This window comes from Mchenga conophoros, linkage group LG4 (assembly GCF_057382185.1).
Source record: "Mchenga conophoros isolate Kocher_MC1m ecotype Shallow Benthic linkage group LG4, M_conophoros_male_GT1.1, whole genome shotgun sequence".
NCBI classification, from domain to species: Eukaryota; Metazoa; Chordata; class Actinopteri; order Cichliformes; family Cichlidae; genus Mchenga; species Mchenga conophoros.
This window is the reverse complement of record NC_140529.1, coordinates 26,833,780-26,855,566: the sequence shown is the minus strand read 5'-3', so window position 1 is coordinate 26,855,566 and position 21,787 is coordinate 26,833,780. Positions and strand designations below refer to the sequence as shown.

General features: G+C 37.0%; 3 protein-coding genes across 3 annotated transcripts; all 3 read left to right on the top strand.

Annotated features, from left to right (window-relative positions):
* The first annotated feature begins 245 nt into the window (after positions 1 to 245).
* Positions 246 to 3,801, top strand: LOC146576246 (immunoglobulin lambda-1 light chain-like). The gene is made up of 4 exons (XM_085271365.1): positions 246 to 285; positions 382 to 698; positions 2,571 to 2,610; positions 3,297 to 3,801. Exons 1-4 carry the CDS (start codon positions 246 to 248, stop codon positions 3,617 to 3,619), a joined length of 720 nt encoding a protein of 239 aa, XP_085127491.1. The 3' UTR covers positions 3,620 to 3,801.
* A 2,562-nt stretch (positions 3,802 to 6,363) lies between these two features.
* Positions 6,364 to 10,169, top strand: LOC146576245 (immunoglobulin lambda-1 light chain-like). Its single transcript, XM_085271366.1, has 4 exons — positions 6,364 to 6,444; positions 6,530 to 6,851; positions 8,975 to 9,012; positions 9,674 to 10,169. Exons 1-4 carry the CDS (start codon positions 6,405 to 6,407, stop codon positions 9,994 to 9,996), a joined length of 723 nt encoding a protein of 240 aa, XP_085127492.1. The 5' UTR covers positions 6,364 to 6,404; the 3' UTR covers positions 9,997 to 10,169.
* A 1,378-nt stretch (positions 10,170 to 11,547) lies between these two features.
* On the top strand, positions 11,548 to 17,866 carry LOC146576244 (immunoglobulin lambda-1 light chain-like). The gene is made up of 4 exons (XM_085271367.1): positions 11,548 to 11,593; positions 11,677 to 11,996; positions 16,593 to 16,629; positions 17,356 to 17,866. Exons 1-4 carry the CDS (start codon positions 11,554 to 11,556, stop codon positions 17,676 to 17,678), a joined length of 720 nt encoding a protein of 239 aa, XP_085127493.1. The 5' UTR covers positions 11,548 to 11,553; the 3' UTR covers positions 17,679 to 17,866.
* The last annotated feature ends 3,921 nt before the right edge of the window (positions 17,867 to 21,787 follow it).

Below are 21,787 nucleotides of genomic sequence, written 5' to 3'. Positions count from 1 at the left end.
ATGCAGCAGCACAATTTTAAGGGAGCGGAGGGAGACATCACAATCACCAATATTTATTAATACAAAAACAGAATTACCCTCCACTGAACATAAATTACCCAAACATCGCAAACTACGCAGATTTAGCTCCTCCTCCTGTCAGTCTCTCTGAGTTTCTGTCACATATTTAATGGCTCACACCTCCTCTCCTCCTACAGAAGCAGTGCCCTCTTTCTAGGTCACAGGTCTCAACACACAGTGACAACATGCTGGTGACTCTCTGTGCTCTTATCACTGCTCTAACATGTATGGAACCTCATTTATACTTCAGATTAGTAGTTATTTGTTGGATTCATATGTGCTTGTGTTTCTCTTGACTGCATGTCTTCATGTTGTTTGCAGGTGTGAGTGGTGTGACGGTGCTGACACAGAAACCTCCTGTTTTATCAGTGAGGAAAGGAGAGACAGCCGCCATGGACTGTAACCTGGGGACTGTTACTAACTATGTCTATTGGTATAAACAGATTCCAGGAGGAGTTCCTCAGTTTGTGCTGTATTTTTATCATAGCTCTAGTTCTCCAAGCTATGGCTCTGGGTTCTCCTCTCCAAAATTCACATCCACTCATCAGTCAACAAAAGATTATCGTTTGATCATCAAAAATGTGGAGGAGAGAGACTCTGCAGTCTATTACTGTAAGACATGGGACAGCAATGCTGCTGTATCACAGTGATTTACACTGTGACAAAAACCTCCCCACTGATACTTCTGCTTTTTGATGCTCTTTTTTCACATGCTGACAAAAGACCCATTCAGCAAACTCAGTGTAAACCCACCACCTTCAAATAGTGTGTTTATTGTTATTTTTGATTTTAATGTTCATCAATGAAAACTCATCCACTTCAGACAGTCTGCTAATAAATACTGAATTACTTGTTTTGATATATTTTTACATTCATCACTGAAAGTATAAAATATCGAGGAGTATAATGACCACCAACAACACAAATTGCCATATATATGTACACAATTATGTGCATTTTAAATTATGTGCATCTAACACAATTAAACCTATTATGTGTGTGTCTTTTTAAATAACAGCAATTTGACAAACGGTTTCCTAAAACTCTGATAACTGTCACATTCTAGCTGCAGTAAATCACATTAATCAACCCAAATGGATACTGATAAAGTTGCATAATAGTTTTAAAAATGTTTCATATGAAATAAAAATGCAGCTAAATTGAATTTGATCTGTTGCTTCTCTTGTCACTACAATCGTTTTCACATCTCAGCTGAATATTAAAGGATGTTTACACCTCACACTGACAACATGCTGGGGTCTGTCTGCTCTCTCATCACTTCTCTAAAGTGTAAGACGTTCTTCTCATCTGTTTCATAGCCCATCGTTTTGGAGAAAGACATTTCACTCATGTTCTTTCTGTGTTTGTTGGCACATGTTAATGCAGCGGAAGTGTTTATCCAGATACCTGCTGTCCACAAGGTTTCTCCAGGTCAAGAAGTTGTTCTCAACTGCAACATGGTTCAATTATGTTGGATGGTCTAAACAAGTTCCTGGAGGGGTTCCTCAGTTTTCATTCTGGCAGCTCACTTGGCGTTGGAACAGGTTTTCTGTCCCCAGAGGTGGGAAGTAACCAAGTACAAATACTTACTTACTGTACTTAAGTACAAAGTTTTCAACAAGATGTTCTCAAATGCAACATTGAGAGAGATGATAGGAATTCTATTAGCTGTATAAATAAGTTCCTAGAGAAGATCATCTGTATGTTTCTAAGATTTCTCCATTCTGACAGCTCAAAAGCTTTGAAACAAGATTCTCCTCAGAAAGATTCAACTCTACGTCCTCATCAAACATTAATTATCATTTAACTATCAAGTTCGCAGAAATAGAAGACACTGTACTTATCACAATGTGTTACAAACCTCTTGGCAGTACATATGCTTTCTTAGACTTATTCACAGTATAGTCCAATCAAGAAAATGCAGAGTAACATACAATCTCCAGATAATGTCTTATTAAACATTGGATTTTTTACCGTTAACCTGCTCAAATACAACATTAAAAAAGCTGAAAGCTTTTATGTCGGCTGGTACAAACAGGTTCCTGGTTCTTCTTCTCATTTCTGAGATTTCATCATTCTCACAGGTCAACTGCATTTTCAGCAGGATTCTCCTCAGACAGATTAATATCTAAATCCTGACCAAACACTGATTTTCAGGCTTTTATCAATCATGCAGAGACAGGAGACTCTGCAGTGAGTTCCTGTCAGACATGGGAACACTCTCCCAAGAAAGCTGGTTCATAGTGAAGCAGACTGTGGCCAAAATCTTATTGAGAGGCAGTACAGTTTTGATTAATTCTGACCAATAATGAGGACTTTATTAAATCTTGCACAAACAAGTGACATGAAGGAATAAACTACAAAGAGAGAGACACAGTTATAAAATACAAACAGATGAAGTGAATGAGATGTTGACAGTACAAGTTGGTCTCTACAGGATGTTTCAGTTCCTCTCCCCTCATCAGTGACAGTCAGGAGGTTTTTGTACAGCCATGTATACAAACTGAATCACTGTGGTATTCGGACAAGGCACCAAGCTGATTGTGACAGGTAAGTACTTTTTAACTGATCATAAAACAAGAGAGATTTTGCGAAAATCTGCTGATGACTACTTAGTTCAATATGTTTCTTGTTCAGCATCATTTTTTACGATTTTGTACAATCTGAAATAGTTTCAGGTTGTCACATGTACAGGAGACATGAATGACATGTTTAAAAAATGTGAAATGGTGTCAAACCAGTTCTATGAAAATGGTGTGAAATATGTTGTTTTTCTGTTCTTATTGCTTTTAATTTATGTTTAGGTTGGTATTTCAAAAACATACATAGGCCCATTTTCTCTTTCTTCAATAGTAGTTAACAGTGTTACTGAAGTTCAAAATTACTTTGAAGTGATTAGAACTTTTCTTTGATATGAAAGAAAATTACCCACATTAGCTGACATGTTATGCAGAAATGTGTAGAATTAAATCAAAGACATCTTACATGGAAAATTAAACAGTGACTAATCATATTTTATACTGTAAAAATACAAAAAGAAATTCAAATGATATGTTGGATCCATATATTTTAGTTCATATTTTATACATTAGTTTTGTTTTCTTCTAACTTCATAACAATTGTTATATTTATTCCATATTGAGTCTTCTTGATTTCTTCTGGTTTTATGACCTCATGTCCAATTTCCTTCTTTCCTTTCATTTCTCTTTTTTTGTTTGTCCTTCATGTATTTTCAGACTCCAGCCTCCCTCCTCCTGTCCTGACAGTCTTCCCTCCGCCCAGTGCTGAGCTCCAGTCCGACACAGCTTCTCTGGTCTGTCTGTCCAGTCAGTCTGTGCCTTTTGCAGATGTGAACTGGTTGGCTGCTGGGAGTCAAGTGAGCAGTGGGATCTCTACCAGCACTGCTGTTCAGAGATCAGACCAGACTTACCAAATCAGCAGCTCTCTGACCATCCAGACATCAGACTGGAACATGGATAAGGTTTATACATGTAAAGTGTCTTTGGGCTCACAGACTTCAGAGAAAACCATCAAGAAGTCAGAATGTCCCACTGAGTAGTCGATGACCAGAATGTGCTTTTAAAATCTGCTTCTTTACTGCTTGTGCTGTTTGCTCATTACAGTCTTTACGTGTTAGAAATCAGAATAATGCAAAAGGTTTAAGTCATGTATTCATTAGCTGGTTTTCAACAAGTATTTTCAGGAATTCATGTTTTGCATTAAATTAATAAAAGCATTGATTTAAAAATGTGTTTTCTTGTGAATAAATGGGATTGTGCCACTGTTTTGCACTAACATAAATTTAAGGTGATTGAAATGAACTGTTACATTTTAGAGAGGGGCACACTGAGGAAAACAACACTCATAAGCACAAAATTTTCAATTTTCTTGCTCCCATAGTTAAAACACAAGTATATTCTGACATACAGACTAAGTAACATTTGACCACTAGAGAGCATCATTTAATATTTCTTCATAAGAGTAAGAGAGAAGGTAAGTGTCACTGGTTTAAAATGTTGGTTGTAGATTTGCAAATGTATCTTCACTCTCGGTTAGTGAAGCATCACCTCTCTGTGCTTCTGTTTCTTCGTTTCCAGGATGCACCTGCAGGTCTTAGTAACTCAAGTAAATGGCAAATAGGCTCCCTGTAAAATAAAATGGACCTGCTGTTTTTAATGGAAATGTTTCAGTTCATATCATTTGATCATTCAGAGACAGCTGAGCACGGTACGATGTTTGGCTAAACCTAACTTAGTGTTAAAGAACATTAATGAAGTCCAGTTATGAAACTAAACCTTTCTGCATCTTTCTGCTGTCATTTGTTGCTTTGCATTGAACATTAAAACCATTACATATAACCAGTCGGTAATATCTAACAAGAACAGAAGTTGAATGAAAAACACAAAACACTGTGCAGAAGACCCAGGACCATGACACATGAAGGCAATCCATTCCTTCCACTTTTGTGAAAAGGCGTCTCCTTTGGACCTTTGCAAGAAACCCATCCTCTCATAAAGATATCCTTTATATACACATTCTTTGAGCTATTTGTTTTGTAACCAACAATGAGCCTATTTTTTTTACCACAACATCCTCTTTAATTACTCCAAGATACAGCATCATGGGATCTACAGGGATTTTGCCACCTATTTCCTTTCTTAGAGTTAAACATGTATCGTCCCAAAATGTTTGAACTTTCATGTCCAAAGATTTTGTGAGTGTCATTCATGTGACCACATTGCCTCCTGCTGCTGTGACTCACATTGCTTTTAAGGTGAATGTAAGGAGTAATATTTTAAATTGAATACGGTACTTTATGGGCAGCCAATGCAAGCTAGCTAGAACAGGAGTAATAGGGCAAAATTTCCTGGTACCAGTCAAGAGGCGGGCTGCTTCATTTTGGTCTGTTTGCAGTCTAAGAAGAAGAAAAGAGGGAAGACCGTAGTACAAGGAATTACAATAATCCAACCTGGAGGTCACAAACGTTATCTTAGTGAACTTCTCAAATCACATACTCCTGCTAGAACACTTAGATCTGCCACTCAACTACTTCTGACCCAACCCAGATCTCGGCTGAAGTCCCGGGGTGACCGTGCGTTTGCTCTGGCTGCCCCGGTACTGTGGAATACCCTTCCTCTCGACCTCCACGCATCTGATTCCATTGCACTGTTCAAATCATGACTAAAAACCCACTTATTCAATCTTGCCTTTCCCTCTAGTTAATATTTCTTTTATAATTTTATATTATGCACTTTTATGCTCATTTAACTTCTTGTTTGCTCTGTACCTGTTGCTTTCCTATGTATCAGTGACAGCTACCTGTTTGCATACCTAGTACTTGCTTTGGTCCTATTTCTATTATCTTCCTTCTATTCTCTATGCTACTTGTTAAGCACCTTGGCATACCCTTGGTTTTTAAGTGTGCTTTATAAATAAAGTTTATTATTATTAATACAAAGCTTTACCATCCCTGAAGACCAAGTTATCAAAATATTCAGTCTGAAGTAATTTGATTGAAAACATTAATTCAGGAAAGTATTCAGGAAAGTGATCACTCTAGAGTTGTGACTGACAAAAGAGCTCGTTTAAAGAGTTTTGATGAGATTTGACCCAATGTGAGAAAAACTGAAATAAACACTGAATTACTTTTTTGTGACTCATTTTAACGTTTATCACTGAACATATAAATAAGCAAGGAATTTCAATATGTGCACATTCATCTACAATAACACAAATGATTATACACAAAATGCTAACAAACACACAAATGTGTATGCTGCTGTATGTGATTCGCTTTAATTACATAAATTTGATGTATAACTAGTCTATAGTGTTAAAACTGTTACATTCCAGCTGCAGTACATGTGGCAATAATCAGACTAAAAGGATAGTGTTTGTTACACAATGAGGTTGTGTAAAATAGATACATGTAAATGAAGAACTGTCAACTGTCAAGAAAACATTTTTATATATAAACTGAAAATGCACTTAAATTTTAGTTGAAAATCGATCATAAACACACTTGGGTAGAAAGAAAATGGAACGTGTGGGCATAAGGACATCAGTTATAAATATTTGTTTCTTTTACATTAACTGTTCGAGAACATTATTTTACGACAGACATGAGCATGAATGATGAATATGAATCCAAAACATTGTGAAACAATGTGAACAACAATGACAAACTGCTCATAAATCATTTGATCTATGAATGAAAGTAGTTTTGTTGAATCTCCTCCTCCTTTGGTTTCCTCGGTGTCTTTATAAGCTCCAGTATCTCTTCTCACAATCTTACTCACATCTCAGCTGAACAGTAAAGATCATTTACACCTCACACTGACAACATGCTGTGGACCCTCTGCACTCTCATCACTGCTCTAACATGTAAGATCTTCTTTTTATTCCTATTTTTTTATTCCATATTTAGAGCTAAAATTTATCTTCCGTTTTTTTCTGTGTTTCCTGGCAGATGTTGATGCAGTGATCGTGTTGACCCAGACACCTGCTGTCCACACAGTTTCTCCAGGTCAAGAAGTTGTTCTCAACTGCAACATAGAGAGATATTATGGGAATTATGTTAGCTGGTATAAACAAGTTCCTGGAGGGGTTCCTCAGTATGTTCTAAGATTTCATTATTCTGGCAGCTCACTCAGCTTTGGAACAGGATTCTCCTCAGACAGATTCAACTCTAAATCCTCATCAAACATTGATTACCAGTTCATTATCAAGCGAGCAGAGACAGGAGACTCTGCAGTCTATTACTGTCAGACATATGATGACTCTGCTTCTGCATACGTATCACAGTGATTCAGGCTGTGACAAAAACCTCCTCATTAGTACTTCTGCTTTTTGAGAAACTTTTACATGCAGAAAAAAGACCCATCAAGAAAACTCAGTCAAACTCACCACCTTCACATAACATGTTGATAAACACTCAATTTTTCCATTTTTAAAAGCATAAAGAACAAAGCACTGAAATATGTACTTCTCATTTACTCACATCAGCCCAAATGATCATTTAAACCAAACTATCCAACATACAGTATTATATGTTGCTGTTTTTAATAAATTTTATAGACACTACTCATAGGTCTAACTGTTACATTCCAACTGCAGTTTAACTTATTGTTTAAAACAAAGTGTTGTTAACATGCAGTTAAACAAAAATACAAAGCTATACTGAAGATAGTTTAGAACATCTAGGACATCTTCATTTACATTTAGTTTGTATTGATCACAAACATATTTATAAGGCAGAAGGAAAGTGTAGAAAGGTGAGGTTAAGGACACTAGTAAATGTTTGATACTTTTACAACCACTTTTCAAGAACATTATTTTTGTCAGACATGGTGATTAAACATGACTTTGGTAATTCTGATGGTGTCATTTGTTGTAGTTATTGTATTATTATTGTATATATTTGAGCTAGTCAGTCTGAGCTAGATCAAATGATGAAGCTCAAACTGACTGACATAATACTCATGGGAAGGAAATAAACAGTATCTACTCAGTGTCTATTCTTCTTCCTGGAATTCTGTCAAGAATACTTGAATGTCACATTTAGTTAAGCAGGACGCAGAGCTGTGCAGTCAAAAGGGGTTTTATTTACAACACCAGATGAGTTATTTACATATACACGGGAATAATGCAAAGAAGGTTCCAGGGATTCGAAGAGAAGGTCAGGGAAAACTCACTCACGCTACTCTTTGTTTCAGTCCATAACAGGAAACACACTCAGTCCAATTCCACACTGTGACTCACTCTCACTTATGCTTATTCATGTCAGGTCCAAGGGAAACAAGCAAGGATCCAGGAAGATCTATACAGGGAGACGGAGACAGATGTTAGAAGAAATACCAGGGAACACAGGGAAGTACACTAGAGAGAGCCGGGCCTACACTAAAGGAGGTACAACGAGGAACTTAGGAGGAATGGCACTCCAACAAGGCCTTCAGTACTGCCGGGATCGATTAGCAGTGATGAGCAACAGGTGAGTAGCACGTGGGTGAAGAAGCCAAGAGGACACAGGAAACCAGACGACGACCTGGCAGAAAAGGTGAAGAGCAGCAAAAGGAGCACCATGAAACTTTAATGAATTTTATGTATTTTCACTTAAATAATTAGTACAATTGCCCATAAACTACCAAATGATGATCTGTAAATGTTCTTGAAAGTGACTGTTTACACTACACAGTTATGTCATAAATACATTTCTTGTATTTTCCTGCTCTATTAGCTGGTCCAAAGGCTATGTGCAAATAGAAATTATAAAAAATAAGACTTTTATTTGCAAAAGCAAACAGATAGCAATAGTATGTTCCCCTAACATCACATGCTTTGTTATTGATGACTAATGAATAAAAAGAACAACAAAGAATACAATACTAATTTAGAATTATTTTACAACAAACGAATGCCAACAAATTGAATAACAAAAGCACAATAAACATTCAACTTATTTGAAATGAATAAGACTTTGACATAAATACCAATTTTTGGTTCACAAATACACAAACACACACACACACAAATATATATGACCTGAGGACTATTACTCTCAGTGGTGGTCGTTGTTACAAACAGATTCAGTATTCATCAGTGTGTAATTAGAAACACATTTATAAGGCAGAAAGAAAGACTGTCACCAAAATCTTCTTGAGAGGCAGCTCTGATTAATGCTGGCCAATAACGAGGACTTCATGAAATCTTGCACAAAACAAGTGACATGAAGGAATAAGAGAGACAGAGAGAGACGGTATTTAAAACACTTTAACATTGTTTAAAATGAACAGATTGATGAAGAGAATGAGATGTTGACAGTACACGTTGGTCTCTACAGGATGTTTCAGTTCCTCTCCCCTCATCAGTGACAGTCAGGAGGTTTTTGTACAGCCATGTATACAAACTGAATCACTGTGGTATTCGGACAAGGCACCAAGCTGATTGTGACAGGTAAGTACTTTTTAACTGATCATAAAACAAGAGAGATTTTGCAAAAATCTGCTGATGACTAAGTCAAAATGTTTCTTGTTCAACATCATCTTTTGTGATTTTGTGCAATCAAAAAACTGAAAAGGTGTCAAACCAAATTTGTATATTTTTATATAAATGTTCACTGAGAATGATGTGAAATATGATATTGTTCGTTCTTATTATTCTCATAATGTTTTTATTTATACTTGGGTTGGCATTTCAAAAACATAGGCCTGTTTTCTCTTTCTTCAATAGCAGTTAACAGTGTTACTAAAGTTGAAAATTAATTTTAAGTGATTAGAACCTGGCCGTACCATTTTTTTTTTTAAAGAAAGAAAAATGCTCACATGTTATGCAGAAACCAGAATTAAATTCATGACATGACATCTTACATGAAAAGTTAAAGAGTAGCTAATCATATTTTATTTTGGGAAAACTTATAAAGAAATTCAATTGCTATGTTGGGTTATGTCTGTATATTTTTGCAAATAACAGTATAGTAGTATTGTTTTCTTCTAATTTCATAACAAATATTATGTTAATTCCATATTGACTCTTATTGATGTCTTGATTTTTTTTGTTTTCATTATTTTATTTCATTTCCTTTGATTTTTCCTGAACATCTTTCATGTATTTTCAGGCTCCAGCCTCCCTCCTCCTGTCCTGACAGTCTTCCCTCCGTCCAGTGCTGAGCTCCAGTCCGACACAGCTTCTCTGGTCTGTCTGTCCAGTCAGTCTGTGCCTTTTGCAGATGTGAGCTGGTTGGCTGGTGGGAGTCCAGTGAGCAGTGAGATCTCTACCAGCACTGCTGTTCAGAGACCAGACCAGACTTACCAAATCAGCAGCTCTCTGACCATCCAGACATCAGACTGGAACATGGATAAGATTTATACATGTAAAGTGTCTTTGGGCTCGCAGACTTCAGAGAAAACCATCAAGAAGTCAGAATGTCCCACTGAATAGTCGAGGACCAGAATGTGCATTTAAAATTGGCTTGTCTACTGCTGTTTGCTAAAATATATTCATGTTGGAAATCTGAATAAGGCATAAGATTTACACCATGAGTATATTTTCTTGTCATTACTGCATAGTTTTAGGAATTCGTGTTTTGCTGTCTTTTTCCTTATTTTAATAAAATGCAGTTTAAAATATTCATACATGAATTTTTTTTAAACCTTAATTAAAGTGTTGTTCATTTAAACTGTACTCATAATTCTTTCTTTCTTGCTTTTGTTGTTTTCATCTTATTTTTGCCAGAAAAGGCTTAAGTATGTGTTGTTTGTCACAGCGTAATGTACAATCGCTGCACACCAGTGAGCAGCGCTTCTTAAGTTTAGATAAACATACAAAAGGTCACAGTGACACTAAGATGACGTGTTGTTTCTACCCTGCATTAATTTGCATCCTCGGTCAGTGAATCATCACCTTTCTCTCTCTTCTCTTCTTTCCCCGGATGCACCTGCATGAGTTCATCTATTATTTATAGATATATGTAAATGAAGAACTGTCAGCTTTCTGTTTTAACTAGTCAGTTTTCACAGCCGTAGTCATCAAGTAATATTTTTATTTTTTCTCGTTTAATATAACACGGAGTAGAAGAGCTTCAGCTGAGCACACCATCTTTTTTTCAATCATGACCCAAGCATATCATATTATTATTTTAACATGCATTTAACATGCTCTAAATTACATTTAATAATAAGACAGAATTAAACAAAAATTAATCACCAATTTTTTTTTTTTTTTTTTTTTTAAGTGACATCAGAAACAGCAGCATGTGACATCACGTGATGGCGGAGCTTCAGTTCATCCTTTGTCATCTTTTTTTTTTTTAATAGGACAGGGGGAAATCACCAATTTTAAAGTCTGACTAGAGATACTGTTAGTATTAGTGGTCACTCATATTTCCAGGAGGTGTTCATCAGGTTGCAGTAATATCTTTCACAGTCATAACCCTCCAACAGATTTTTCAGATTTTTCTCAAATAAAAAATGGCTTACTTGCTTTTTTTTAAGAACAAGGGGAAGCATATTAAAAGACCTGTACCACAGCGCTTTACTTTGTGTCAAAGACCTCTTTACTAAGCAGCCTTAGGTCCACTTGCTGACTTTGTATAAGTTTGCAGTGTGTACTGGATAAACTGGATAAACTGGATAGTGACATAAACTCCCGTTTTTGTAATTATTCAGTTTAATTTCTGCTGTTACTGATAAATAGACAGACACTTTACAATGATAAATATGCAAACAACAATGATAAATATTTCAATTAAACCTACAGTTTAATGTAATATTGAGGGGAAGGGAGACATCAGTAACACCCAAATTCTAAATAAAAAAATAAGTTAGCCTCCACTCAAGACAATATCAGAAAGTATGCAGTTTTACCCAAAGCTCCTCCTTCTGTCAGTCTCTCAATTTCAGGGACATATTTAATGGTTCACACCTCCTCTAATCATCCCACAGAGGCAGTGAAATGTCTTTCCAAGTTACAAGTCCATTCTCAGCACACAGTGACAACATGCTGGTGACTCTCTGTGCTCTCATCACTGCTCTGACATGTATAGATCCTCATTTATACTTCAAATTAGTTGTTATTTGTTGGATTGATATTTCAGTGGGTTTCTCTTCTTATCATTTTCAGGTGTGAGTGGTGTGACGGTGCTGACACAGAAACCTGTTTTATCAGTGAGCAAAGGAGAGGCAGTCACTATGGACTGTAACCTGGGGACTGTTACTAATAGTGAGGCGCGCTGGTATAAACAGATTCCAGGAGAAGTTCCTCAGTATGTTCTAAGGATGTATCATGGCTGGAGTTCTCCAGACTATGGCTCTGGGTTCTCCTCTCCAAAATTCACATCCACTCATCAGTCAACATCAGATTATCGTTTGATCATCAAGAATGTGGAGGAGGGAGACTCTGCAGTCTATCACTGTCAGACATGGGACCACTCTGTTGATGAGTTCGTATCACAGTGATTTACACTGTGACAAAAACGTTCTCACTGATACTTCTGCTTTTGGGGACTCTTTCACACACTGTACACTCACAACTCTTTTACACGCACGTTTTCGTCCTTAATCAAGTTTTGAATAGACGATAATTTCAGTAAGCTTTATAGCGATAACTGTTGCATTCCATCTGCAGTAAAAGTAATAGTACTCAGTAAATCCTATTTACTCTTTCACCTTAGGGTATATTTACTTTTCATAGAGCTACATGCATGCAAATACTCATGCTGACGACATCAACAAACTTCTAAATATCATATCATGAACATCACTGCCATGAAATCCAGGATTTCAGTTTGTGCCTACTATTTTTCACAGTACACTTTGAAAGCACTCAGAATAAAGGAAAAAAACATTTTTTTTTAAAAATTCCTGCAGCAGTTACTTAGTTTATTAACGTGCCATTCAGTAATCTTACCATCTTTGCCACTGGATTTTGCTCAGACAGATTCAGAGCTTTAAATCCTAGAACAGCTAATACTATTTCATTACTGACGGTACAGAACTGTCGACTCTTTGTACTACACCTATTCTAGTGAAGTTGTATCACAGTGATTCAGACTGACAAAAATCTGAATGAGATACACTGCAGTGCTTATGTATTCCTAGTATTAATCAGGCAAAACCATAAAATCTTCAGGAAAGCAACTAATGACACAAAGGAGAAACTGAATGTCTAAAGAGACAGAAATTGTTTGAAACACGTAAGCAGTGTTTTGAAATATCAATTAAGGGAATGAGATGTTGGCAGTGAAAGTCGGCCTGAAGAGGATGTTGCAATTCCTCATGCCTTATTGGTGCCGTTTTGTAAAGCCATGTATACAAACTGAGTCACTGTGGTATTTGGTACCAAGCTGACTGTAAGAAGTACTTTTAACTGAAAAAGACAGACTTACTGATGATTCATGTTTTCATATGTTTATATGTTTTGTTGTTGTTATTTTATATTCATTTTTATTTATTGATTTAATTTCATTTTTTATTATTATTTATTTATTTATTTTGTGGCGGGGGGGGGGGGGTCACTTGTATTTATACCCTCTGTTATTTATGTGTAACAAGGAGAAATGAAACAGGGGGGAAGTTTTGAACATATGAAGAAAATGAGGTGCAAAAAATGCATGGAAAGTCATATCTATGAGCAGTGTTGGGAAGGTTACTTTTAAAATGTATTCCATTACAGAATACAGAATACATGCCCCAAAATGTATTTTGTAACGTATTCCGTTACGTTACTCAATGACAGTAACGTATTCTGAATACTTTGGATTACTTAATATATTATCATGCTTTTTACAACAACGTGAATGTACTATTGCTGTGTGATTTATTACTATTACTGAAGGTCCGCGACTCCAAACTGTCCCTCCGAAGGGACCTCTGACTAATACGGCGGGGTCCCTGTCGGCTCGTAGCTAAAAAATAGCTTTACTTTGTTGTGTGGGTCAATTTTTCTTGCGAGAGACAGAGAGAGGCGTTGAAAGACTGCTCCAATGGAACTTATTGTTTCGGAGGAAAACACGAACACGGTGTACAGTCGAGTCTTAATAGCTTACTTACAAATGGGTTCGTCAGGCACTCTTCTTGGCTGAAGTGGTTATTATTATATTTACATGCTTCCAGCTCCCGTTTTTCCTCGATGACAACTCGTACCTTTCCACTCCCATTTTTCTCCCTCCTCGAGCTCACAGACCCATAACGTGTATGGCAGTCCATTCTCCCTGCAGCACGGACTACACTGCCCATGATTCTACATTCTTTAGAGCTATGCTTGTAGCATTCTGCCTGTTAGCTTAGCACAAAAACAACGAAAAGGCGCTCTCTCACCCAGGAAACACACAGTCGCAGAGAGAGAGAGAGAGAGAGAGAGTCGACCTGTAACCATGGCAACCGTAACGCTGCCGCCTGGAACAACAGAGCGTAGCTGTCAAACAAAACCCAAACAGTCCTGACCCGCGTCAATATGAAACAGGAAAGTACCGCAGTGTAATCCGTTTATTTCAACAAAGTAACTACAGATACCTAGGTATTTTTTAACCTAGGTATCTGTACTTCTACTTAAGTAAAGAAAGTTTTCACTTTTGCCACCTCTGTCTATCTCATTGAGACTATCTCTTTACTTTGTTACATATTCCATATGTACAGGGAACAGCCTATAAAAAATGGCACACCAAAAATACCTGAAGTCAGCAGGTACAAATGTTTCAAAGAAAACAGTAAGCAATGCATTCAATATCCATGCCATGAGAGAGATGACAGGAATTCTGTTTGCTGGTATAAACAAGTTCCTGGACGGTTTCCTCAGATTTCTCCATTCTGACAGCTCACCCAGCTTTGAAAAAAGGTTCCTCAGAGACGGTGTCACGGACCCAGTTCCAGGGATTCGGGGTCCGTGAGCAGTGTGGACTAGTTATTATTATTATTATCATTATTATTGTGGTTATTGTTACTATGGTTGTGTCTGCTGTCCTGTTTTTCCATGTTGATGTACTGTCAGGTGTTATGGGTGTGTGCATGTGTGTGAGGGTGCGGTCGTGGGAGGCACTTTTAGGCCTGGTGGGTGTGGCCCTGCCAGCTGACCGGTCCCACCCAGGAATCCACACACACCTGGCGCCGATCAAGCCTCGTCAGAGGAGCTTCAAAACAGTGTGGCTGAGAGCTCCTCTGACGCTGGATCGTTGAGTGACTTCCCATCAGTCTTAAGTCTATGTGCAAGGTTAGTGCAGGTCTGCCATTAGGTTTTTGTACTCACGGCTACCTTTTGTATGCATGTTTCCCCAGGAGGCATTGCGGCATCCAGGAGGCAGCACACGGACAGTACACAGGGAACGGAGACAGAGCACGGAGCACGGGATAAAGGAGAAGACACGGAACGGGAGTTGGGATCGCACGGGGAATTTATTGTTGTTTGGATTTTCACCCCTGTAAATAAACGCACTGCCTTCAGCGTCAAGTCCTGCATTTTGGGTCCTCATTTCTCACATCCCCATGGTCTGCCAGCCAGACCGTGACAGACAGATTCAACTCTACATCCTCATCAAACATTAATTACCACTTAACTATCAAGCAGGCAGAAAAAGAAGACAATGTACACAATGTACAATGATTTACATTGTGGCTGTTTTCTTAAGGCTCATTCACTCAATAGTCCAAAGGAGAAAACTCATTTTAACATACAACCTTCAGATTAGAACAGGGCGATATGACCAAAAATATTTATCACGATATAGATCTGAAAATTTGCGATAATGATATAACTGACGATATAATTGACACTAGACAAAATACTTTACAACTCCACAATTTTATTAGTGCAAAAAAAACCCATCAATGTATTTTCACTTAAAAAAGCAGCTGTTTTTTGCATTAAAGTTATACAAAATTGTAACAGTGCAAATGCAAATTCCTTGCTGACAGTTTAACCAAAAGGCATTTCCAGTGGAAATTGGCCGACATATCCTCGGCATAACCATGTATAATATCCACAAAACTTAAAAAAAGTTAAACTTGTAATATTATGTTGAAGCACCGTACGTATCACTCCGCGAGGCTCCTGCCTACGATTGCCGTAATGCTCTGACAATCCATCAAGCAGTGCGGCTTCGTAGCTTAGCAAAGTCATCCTGAAACATTTGACAGATTTTCGAGCGCCGTGTACCACATAAAATTGTTTCGAGGTCAGTAAACACAACTAGAATTCAAACATAAGGCACACGGGATTATAAGGGGCACTGTCGATTTTCAGAAAAATCAAAGGATTGATTTTAAGTGTGCCGTATTTTCCAAAAGACACGGTAATAACGACGGCCCGCTAGCATGCACTACCAAAAATAGTGGTTTGTTGTGTTTCTGACGGACGAAAGCTAAACCAGTTCCACACCACTGAAGTTGCATTTTTACAAACCAGTTCTGGTTCATCCGTTTCATTTAACGATCCACTTTCGCCCTTCTCATTCACCGTCACTGTCGTCCCTTTTTCGCCATGTGCGTATGAAAACAAAGGCACTGCGCATGCGCGTTTTACCCATATTCTATTGCGATATTTCATTTTCTTGTCGTTGCCCAACATTATACCGGTATTACCGTGAACAGTATATGGCCCAGCCCTACTTCAGATAATGTCATATTGAACATCGGATTGTTCTTTTTGTTTTGTTTTTTGTTTTTTTTATCCCTTTTAACCTTTAACCTGTCTTTTATCAATCATGCAGAGACAGGGGACTCTGCAGTGAGTTCCTGTCAGACATGGGAAGACTCCCAAAAATGCTCCGTCATAGTGAACCAGACTAAACAAAATCTCATTGAGAGACAATGAATCTCTGGTTAATTCAGATGAATAATGAGTACTTAATTAAGTCTTACACAAAACAAGTGACAAGAAGAAAAAAACACGACTACACACAGAGACACAGTTATAAAGTACAAACAGATGAAAGGAATGAGATTTTGACAGTGAAAGTTGGTCTCTACAGGATGTTTCAGTTCCTCTCCCCTCATCAGTGACAGTCAGGAGGTTTTTGTACAGCCATGTATACAAACTGAATCACTGTGGTATTCGGACAAGGCACCAAGCTGATTGTGACAGGTAAGTGCTTTTTAACTGATCATAAAACAACAGAGATTTTGCAAAAATCTACTGATGACTACTTAATTCAATATGTTTCTTGTTCAGCATCATTTTTACGATTTTGTACAACATGAAATAGTTTGAGGTTGTTGTATGTGCAGGAGACATGAATTCTTTATATTAAAAAAAATTGAAAAGGTGTCAAACCAAATTTGTATATTTTTATATAAATGTTGTTCACTAAACATTATGTGAGATATGATATCGTCCGTTCTTATTATTCTCATAGTGTTTTTATTTAATATTTGGGTTGGCATTTCAAAAACATATATAAGATTGTTTTCTTTTTCTTCAGTAGTAGTTAACAGTGTTACTGAAGTTAAAAATTAATTTTAAGTGATTAGAACCTGGCTGTACAGTTTTTTTTTTAATGAAAGAAAATTCCTCACAGTAACTGACATGTTATGCAGAAACCTCCAGAATTAAATTCACGACATCTTACATGAAAAGTTAAAGAGTAACTAGTCATATTTTATTTTAGGAAAACTTAAAAAGAAAATCAATTGCTATGTTGGGTTGTCTGTATATTTTTCCAAATCACATTCGTATTGCTTTCTTCTAATTTCATAACAAATATTATGTTTATTCCATATTGACTCTTATTGATGTCTTGATTTCTTCTGTTTTCATTATTTCATTTCCTTTGATTTTTCAATTTCCTGAACATCTTTCATGTATTTTCAGGCTCCAGCCTCTCTCCTCCTGCCCTGACAGTCTTCCCTCCGTCCAGTGCTGAGCTCCAGTCCGACACAGCTTCTCTGGTCTGTCTGTCCAGTCAGTCTGTGCCTTTTGCAGATGTGAGCTGGTTGGCTGCTGGGAGTCCAGTGAGCAGTGGGATCTCTACCAGCACTGCTGTTCAGAGATCAGACCAGACTTACCAAATCAGCAGCTCTCTGACCATCCAGACATCAGACTGGAACATGGATAAGGTTTATACATGTAAAGTGTCTTTGGGCTCACAGACTTCAGAGAAAACCATCAAGAAGTCAGAATGTCCCACTGAATAGTCGAGGACCAGAATGCATTTAAAATCTGCTTCTTTACTGCTTGTGCTGTTTGCTCATTACAGTCTTTACATGTTAGAAATCAGAATAAAGCAACAGGTTTAAGTCATGTATTCATTAGCTGGTTTTTGACAAGTATTTTCAGGAATTTGTGTTTTGCGTTAAATTAATAAAAGCATTGATTTAAAAAATGTGTTTTCTTGTGAGTAAATGGGAAAATGTATCACTGTATTATAAATAACATAAGTTTAAGGTTATTAAAATGAACTGTTAAATTTTGGAGAGGGGCACAGAGAGGAAAAAGAACACTCATAAGCACACCACTTTTTAAAACATCTTCTTCCCATAGTTAAAACATAAATATTTTCTGACATACGTGCTATGTAATATTTGAACACTAGAGAGCATCATTTAATAATTCTTCCTGAGTAACAGAGAGGGCAAGAGTCACTGGTTTAAAATGTTGCAAATGAATCTTCACACTCAGTTAGTGAAGCATAACCTGTCTGCTCTTCTGTTTTTTCGTGTCCATGATGCACCTGCAGGTCTTATAACCTCATGTAAATGAAGTATCAGCTCTCTGTAAAATAAAATGAAAATGCTGTTTACTGGAAATGTTTTAATTATTACCATTCGATCGTTCAGAGACAGTTAGCTGAATCCTGTTTGATTTTTGCCTAAACATAACTTTATTTACTGTTAAGGAACACTAAATAGAGTCCAGTTATGAAATGAAATGTGTTACACCCCAAAACACATAAAAAAGGAAAGATAATGCCCCTGCTCTAATTTCCCAAAGAAAGACCAATGCTGCCACAGGGTTGCGCTTTCACAACAACCAGATATTTTGTTAATTTCAAAAGGTAGCAAGCATCAAGATGGGCATGGTCAAAACAACAAGCAAAACACTCTAGAAATGAAACAGAACTGACCTACCTATAACGAGAAACCCAAAAGAAAATACTGGCCTCTTACCTGTCTCCCTAACCTAAACTGGAGAAAAAGGTTTTGTCAGGTTACAAATTTGGAAGCTTTTGAATCCAATTAAAATCAAATCACTCATGCTTATTTTCTGGAAAAGAGCAGAACAGACTTAAAACAGAGTTTATTAAACATTGTCATATGAACAGCAGAACAGTGCATTTACAGCAAAAATAACACATATCAATCAACACAAACAAAAGCAAAGCAACCCCGGGGTGTAGAGCCTTAAAGCACAAACAGAAACACATCCAAAAGACAGACAGGAAAGAAGCAGCAGACAAAAGCTACCCAATGCATATTTCACTCATGTTATTTAGGGACAGTGATCCTCCCCCTCCCATCGTTGGGTATCCTTTCTTCCTTTTTTATTTTTCTTCATCTTCTTTTTGACACTCTTCCACATCCTGATAACAGAGAGATCAAGCAAACTCAGTATAAACCCACCAAGATAAAGTGGTGGGTTTACATTATCTGCAACACATTATGCAGATAATATTTTGTAGTTTTTCTCTGTCAATTGTTGCAAATTTCTCAAAGCAGAATCATCATAACACTCATTATGCAGTTCTGACAAGCAGTTAGGGCATTTTTTATGACACAGACTCACCTGTGCACAGGACACCCCAACAATTAAAAAAAAAACAAACAACAACAACAACAACCTTTTCACATCAGCCAAAACACGAATAGTAAGTCAGTCACTTCAATTCTGGGATGAATGAATGTAAATTTTTCACCACCCTATAAAGACAGAGTCATTGAAATATGACTAATATCTAATAATATAATATCTAATATCTAGCAACTCAAAGCTAGCAACTTGTGCTTTTTTTGGTCCAGACTCACACAATTAGTTTATAAACATTGTTCTGTTATTTTTATTGATTGTATTTTTATTTTCATTTAAATTTTCACTTTAAATAAAGAAAGCCCCAGAATACACACACATTATTCACACACAAAGCCTCACATCATCAGCTTTTATTATTATTGTACTGTAGCATATGTCTGATCAAAAACTGTGAAGGTTCTCAGTCATCCAGGTCATCTTCTTTCCAAGCTTCTTAGAATTTGATCAAAAACATGCTAATTGTGAATATGATTTCAAGCCACAGTAAGACAAAATTGAAAAAAAAATGAGACTACACAAATTCATTTGGCATTACAGTTCAGTAATTTCACTAACTCGTGCTTAACTAAAATTCAGTCAAAATAAAACAAGACTGCATCAAACTCAGAGTTATGTTCACTGTATGAAATTATCAGTAATTTATATCACTTAATTTAGTTTCTATAAATAAAAGCTGTTTTGCTGAATCTCCTCCTCTTTTACTTCTGCTCCTCTGTGTCTTTATAAGCTTCAGTATCTCTTCTCTTCTCACTACAGCACCTCTCATCTTTCAGCTGGACAGTTTCACCACCTAATATCATCATGTTGGGAACCCTCTGTGCTTTCACCACTGCTCTAACGTGTAAGATTTTCTTCTCATTTATATAACAGTTTGTATATTTTCAGGTAAATCTTTCACTCATTTATTTCTGTGTTTCCTGGCAGATGTTGATGCAGTGATAGTTTTGACCCAAACACCTGCTGTCCACACAGTTTCTCCAAGTCAAGAAGTTGTTCTCAACTGCAACATAGAGAGATATGACAGGAATTATATTAACTGGTATAAGCAAGTTCCTGGAGGGGTTCCTTAGTATGTTCTAAGATTTCGTCATTCTAGCAGCTCACTCAGCTTTGGAACAGGATTCTCCTCAGACAGATTCAACTCTAAATCCTCATCAAATATTGATTACCAGTTCATTATCAAGCGAACAGAGACAGGAGACTCTGCAGTGTATTACTGTCAGACGTGGGATGACTCTGCTTCCGCACCCGTATCACAGTGATTCAGGCTGTGACAAAAACCTCCTCATTATTACTTCTGCTTCTGCTTTCCCTTACAGATTATAGATTCATCAAGAAAATTCTAAAGAAAACGTATGGTGTTATTTTTGTGCCACTATTCTGAGCGCACGTAAATAAAAACGCACCACCTTCAGATAATGTGTTTTTAAATACTGGATTGCTAGTTTTTTCTTCTTAAGTTAAAAGTATCAAAAGGAAAACAATGAAACACATTCACACATTATCAGATAAATCAAAATTCAATTTCTCTCAATCAATTTGGTGCAATTCTCACAGCAGAAAGGTCATTCTGACCAGTCTACATGCTTTGCTCAAAACAGTTAGGGCATTTTTCATAATTCACACTCAACTGTGCAAAAGACAATGTAACTATTTTATATTTGTCAAAACATGAATAGACTGTCAGTCACCTCATCTCTGTGATAAATGATCATTTCCCCAGCCTGAAGACCAATTCATTAAAATGTTTAGTTTTTTGTTTAGTTTTGAGATAGAATAGAATAAACCTTTATTATCCCACAAATGAGAAATGAGGTTTAAATATTTCTGTAAGGAATAGGAACACCTTTTTAGACAGCGCATCTTGAAACTAGAGAATTTACATTCGTTCCATTGGCAGATCTTTTCACTTGTTCCAAGCTTTTGTTCTCTTCCTGCCCAGCATGCACCTGCAGGTCTTAGTTCTCAGGTCTCATTCATAACCTCATGAGAAATGTTGAAATACAGAGAGCTGAAGCTGAAATTTTGCACTTAATATCACTTGTTGAGGAACTTTGTGCTGGGTCATCGACCAGGAGTTTTGAGTTTTGCATTACTATTGAGCTTTGATTTTGATTTTGTTTATCATTTCTAGTCTTTTGGTTTCTTTGTTGGAGTTCTCTGCCTCATGGTTTATGTCTCTGTGTTCCATAGTTGCTCTGTCTCCCCTGTCAGCTGTATCCCCTTGTCAAGTCCACTTGTCTGTGTTATGTTTCCTGTTTTACTTTGAAAGTCCATGTCGCATGTTAATGTATCTGGTTTTGCTTCCCTTGTCTTATTAGCCCTGATTTGTCCCAGCTGTGTTTCCCTCCTGTCTCCCATTCCCTGATGGCTCCATCTCTGTATTAAGCCATGTGTTTTCTTTGGTCTGTGTCGCAATCTCCATTCTCCCATGCTGTCCGTCCACCTGCCCGCTGGCCAGCCCAGTTTAGCTAGCCTTCAGTTTTTGTAATAATAA